Raw genomic sequence first — 5,239 nt, forward strand, 5'->3', positions numbered from 1 at the left:
ATTTGGGCGGCAGGTCGTCCTCCCTGGGAAGAAAAGGGTGTGAGGGCACACAGAGGATGCTGCCCCGCTTGCCCAACACTCTCCTCCCACCACACCCTGCTGGGGTCAACACCATCAATTCAAAGTGAAGGACAGCACCAAAGTGAACCAGCATGACTCATTGGCCTGTTTGCTCATCCTTCTTTGCAGGACCCACCTCCATGCACATTAATTGATCCATGTGCCTACTGCTGCAGCAAACAACCCATGCTCGTGTGTTTAGGGGGACAAAACCAGTGGTTGTCCCATCCACTGGTACTTCGCAGGCAGTCACTATGACTGTACAATCAATGAAGCTGATCCTCAGGGGAGCTTCAGGAAGCTACCAGAGGGAAACACTCTGGCCATAACACCACAGAAGTTCACAGCTGTATCTCCAGAGATTTTCAGCTATCACTGTCTGGTATTGAGGGTCAGGATCCCCACCACATCACTTTCCTACAGAGCTAAAAACATCAATTCAAAGCTCTCAATAAAGGCAATACTGAAAAAAAAATCTGTTGTTACCATTCTTCATTTGCTCCCTCCATTTTCTGAACAAACATGGATATCTTCCTCTGGCCCAGGGGAACACACCCAGAACTATCAAGAGTGAGATTTCTGACTGCCTTCCTGCCAGCTGCTGCTTTTTTCTGGGCGATCAGAGGTCCCCTGCCGCCAGCTTTCCCTGACCCTTACCTTATCTCATTGGGAATCTCCTCCTCTTCCTCTTCTTTGTGTTTATTTTTCCAGTAGAACAGTGCCACCGCCACCAACACAATGCAAACAACAAGCACAACGGCACCTGTGGCCACTGCTCCTGCAATCAGGCCAATACTCCGGGGGTGGGCTGTGGGAACGATTGAACAGAGAATGGAGAAGAAATCAGGGCTGGGCTGTGGCTGTCCATTAGCATTCGAAGCTACCGTGGCTTGGGAGGGGAGAAAGGCAACATCCCCATTCCAGGGCATGACTATCTTCTGATAGAGGGGCACATAGTGGCTCACAGCAAACATGGTTACACACTTTACTGCCGCAAGGCAGAAGCAGGTGGCCAAGCCTTCCATGGCAAAATACTTACGTGCAATGACTTGCAGGTCCAGAAGGCAAGTGCTGGTTCCAATGGCATTTGAAGCCACACATTGGTAAAGACCTGAGGACACAGTGCTGATATTTCGGAGAGTGACAGTGCCCTGGACTTGGTCTAGTCAGAGAGAAAAGAAGGGTTTAAATCCCTCCCCGCCTTGAGGAAAACCATGAAAAGGCAAAGCCAGCAAATAGAGAATTTTGGTGCGAGACCCTTAAGAGAAAAATAAATTAGGAAATAACCTTGAGAAGGAAGCATTGTGCATGCACACACACAGAGACAAGATTAGGTTTTAAGGAGCTTACACTAGATGTTTCTTTTTCTTCTTATAGATGAATTTCTGCAAATGAAGCTTGGGACTCTCAGCATTGTGTGAGAACAGGGACGAAAGAGAGATGTGCAATTACCTATACCCAGATCTACCTGCTAAATTCAATCCTGCCCTGCAGAATCCCTGCTCTCCCATCCCTGGGCTCCCCACACACTGCTCTGCCAATTTTTCTCATTCCTGAATTATGTAAAACTAAAGTGCTTGCATATTCTTAAAATACAGCAAGATAAAGGGCAAAAGTACAGCTATCACTACTTGGTCAGGACATCTAGGCTAAGAAACCTTATGGATGAGACATGGGACTGCGCAATATGCAATCTGATCAGGATCTTGCTTTTACACACATCTGAAAGGTAGCTCTGGCAGTAACTTATTGGAGAGCAGTGACGTCAGTGTGAGAAGCTGGCAGTATTTTCCTGGGATGATTCCACCTCCATTCTCTTGGTTTCCAATCTATGAGCCTTTCATTTGGTTTAAAATGCAGGTGAGTCGGCAACTGAAATCTCCAGCCACATACTAACATCTGGCAACCATGTTCTCTCTCTCCCATTCAACCAGACCCTTGTTCCTCAATGGCGAATATGTTTCTGTACCAAAAAAACATGAGAATTTAAGTGGCCACTGGAGGATACTTAGTCCACCATGGGCTCTAGGAATCTTCATTCCAATAAAGTGACCATGCAAGTGATGGCAGACACTCAATGAGCCATGCCACCTCTGGCGGCTCAGCCAAAGGAAAGCCTGGGCTGTTACCTGGGAAATAGGATAATCAACAGAACGAGCACCTTGTGTGGCAGTTGGGGGCAACTTGGGAACATTGTCCAGTTTCTCCCAGAGGTATGTTGGCCGAGGGATGCCTTCTTCCGAGCTGCAGGTCAGTGTGATATCGCTGCCCACGTCCAGGGACCCCTGGATTCTGCATAGCGGGGCAGAAGGAGGAACTGCAAGAGAAGAGGGGAAGGTGACAGTAGATCAGGAAATATGACCAAAGAGCGGAGTGCAGGCTCTTTCTGGACATACACTGCTAAGGAAATCAAGGACACTGGCATGAGCTGACAAAGGGGTCACAATTCACAAAGATCCCTGACCCACCAGCCCATCAAAGTTACAGACTATTGCTGACTTTCACAGGACCCAGTTCTCTTAGATCCCTCCCTAGAGAGAAAAAAAAAAAAGGTGAACATTTCTGTTTTTGAGAAAGGAAGGGTGGTGAGAGCTAACAGAGCTGCAGAAAAAATTTGCTGTGGTTGGGTTTTGCTTTCATATCCCTATAATGGCATACACTCCTAGGCAGCATCGAGTACTAATTGCTTTCATGAAAAGGAAGCAAAGATCTGAAGTCTTCTCCTGTTGTTATGCACAAAACTCTTATGGTCTCTTCAGTGCTCCAGGATGCCCTCATACTTTATTCATGCTTCTTTGCAACTCCACATCACAACACTGCCACAAAAGATTTCTCTCCACCATATTTTAAAACTCCATTATATGCTACCTGCATATGAAGGCTATGTGCCCTACAAACTCCCACAATACCCACAAGGCAGCCCATCCCTCACCACAGGATGGCCACGGGCTCCAATGCATACACTACCATATTGCTCTGCAATGATGCACTATCGGGAACAGAGGATCCCCTTGTCCCTGTTCCTCCCCTCTCCCCTGAAATACCAATAAACACACCTAAGACAGTAAGTCCAATCACTCCAATATTCCTGACACCGCGGTCGGGAAGATTGTTGACCAAACACTGGTATGTGCCAGTATCCGATAGCTGAGTGTTGTTGATGAAGATGGAGGCACTGGTGGTTGGCATTGTCACAGCAAACCCCACTCGCCCATAGAACTGGGGTGCACCACCAAAGATCTGACCCCCTTGGTAGAGAATAACCTGGAAAAGAAAGGAAGGTTAAAACAACACTCTGCAGGAGCTGAGCAAAGAGGAAGAGCAGCAAGCAAAACATGGGCTTCCAAAGCTGAAAGGACCAGTTCCTAAAGGATCTCTAAATAACCAGACCTCAATATACGGTTGCCCCAGGCAGACCCATCCTAGCAGAGGTGTTTTCTCTAAAAGGGGAACACACTTTGTATCCTGGTTTATGTCAATAAAAATGTTCACAAAGGTAACAGACCAGATACATATCCAGGTCTTCTGGCACGGCTGGATTGGCAATGCCAGCCTGCTTCATATAATAGTCGTTACCCATCTGGACATGATCAATGTACAGAAGCAGAGACTCTGCAGGTCAGTGAGTACTTTGCTGGAAAACATCCACCCTGTGGACAGTATCATTTTCAGTCTCAGCCAGTAAGATCCTGCTGTGATTTGACACTGCTTACTGAAGATCATTGGGATGAACTAAATGACAGGCAATGCAACCCTTGAACCTGCACAGCCCTCGCCAGTCAGACAGCTTATATAGCAGTCTGTACACAGACCAAGTCCCTGAGGAGCAAGTACTCTTCAGTGCAGGTTCTCACAACTGAATACCAAATGTGATGGGGGCAGTGTGACCCAAGGCAGATGCATTTCAGAGCAATAGCATTCTTCTGCTGTCAGAGTATGTGCGCTAAAACCAGGCCAGCAGATCTCAGGTTATGATTCTTGTGCTCACCACAATAGATTCTCATTTTCTAATGTTCATATGAATGGACTTGCATAAGTAACAGACAGTGAAAAAGTGAAAAGGAAAGTAAAAGCGGAGATGAGTCTATGGGCAGCCGTGTGTTCTGGCACATTTTACATAGATTTCAGAGTTTTAACCCTGCAGCTGCTCCCAGGTCCTCCAAATCCCATATCCAGTGCACCAAAACCTGGATTACATCTCCTGTGCACTTTTGAACACACAAACTACCAGAGGTCCAGGGCAGCAATATGGTACTGTGTACACCTGCCCCAATTGCACATCCAGTCAAGGACACAATGTGCATTAGTTAACAAAGCACTGAAGAAATCAGAGTCATGTAAGATCCTGAGAGCATATTCAGCAATGAAGGGACAACAAAGTTCTGGGACAACCAGAGACTCAGCATTGTAAAGGGTCTATATCCAGTCAGCACGAAAAGGGCGAGGAAAAGGAAAGCCCCAAAGAAATACATGCTCCAGTAAAAAAGGACCTACCTGTTGAGGTTGGTTGGCGTTAGAAAGAGGAATGACCATCCAGATGACATTAAGGTTGGTGAGAGCAGCGTTAGTGGTGAAGGTGCAGGGCAATACTGCTGTCTGGCCTCGGGCAACCTGGATACTCCCTGAACTGACTGACACCTCCAGAGGACACACCAGACCTGGAAAGAGGACACCCAGTTCAAGCATTTCAGAAGGACATCCAGTTTAAGCACTGCTGGTGGCCCCATACACTTGCAGGTCATGACAGCAGCATCCTGTTGTTACACAACTGTACCTTACCAATTGCTTCAGGCTAAAAAGAATTCCTCTTCAACAGATCAGGCTGCTCTCATGCAGATCTTTCTCACAGGTAAATGCAGACAGGCGGCCCTTTTAAGTTTCAGAGCCTCTGAAAACAACAGGTTTTGTTTTGGTGACAGGGCAAGAGCCTTAAGAGCAGCCAAGCTGTGTCTAAGACATAATGAACTACGTTTTCAAATCCATCAATCTTGATGATACCCAACATCACTGAAACAGAGAAGGAAACTGCATTCTAAAAGTCTTCTCTAAGGGGTAAGAAGAAACACAGTTATGCTCCCACTTCTATGCCTCATAAAGACCAGCATGAACAGAAACATTTCAGTGCTAGTTTTAATTTAAAGGGTTAAAAATCTAAATCTTTTTCAGTCCAGGTATTTCT

The 5,239-nt window shown here is 46.5% G+C and overlaps 1 protein-coding gene across 1 annotated transcript in view; it reads right to left on the bottom strand.

The window, feature by feature from the left end:
- IGSF11 (immunoglobulin superfamily, member 11) overlaps nucleotides 1–4,718 on the bottom strand; it is a gene marked incomplete at both ends in the record, with an annotated part of 4,980 nt that extends 262 nt beyond the window's left edge. The window contains 6 exons of the mRNA XM_009696159.1: nucleotides 1–23; nucleotides 718–868; nucleotides 1,100–1,222; nucleotides 2,222–2,377; nucleotides 3,117–3,324; nucleotides 4,555–4,718. The exon at nucleotides 1–23 is cut by the window's left edge and continues 262 nt beyond it. Coding sequence (XP_009694461.1) covers nucleotides 1–23; nucleotides 718–868; nucleotides 1,100–1,222; nucleotides 2,222–2,377; nucleotides 3,117–3,324; nucleotides 4,555–4,718 — 825 coding nt within the window. The remainder of the gene's footprint in view (nucleotides 24–717; nucleotides 869–1,099; nucleotides 1,223–2,221; nucleotides 2,378–3,116; nucleotides 3,325–4,554) is intronic.
- Nucleotides 4,719–5,239: the final 521 nt, after the last annotated feature.

The sequence above is a fragment of the Cariama cristata genome, unplaced genomic scaffold, assembly GCF_000690535.1.
Source record: "Cariama cristata isolate BGI_N322 unplaced genomic scaffold, ASM69053v1 scaffold21992, whole genome shotgun sequence".
Lineage (NCBI taxonomy): Eukaryota > Metazoa > Chordata > Aves > Cariamiformes > Cariamidae > Cariama > Cariama cristata.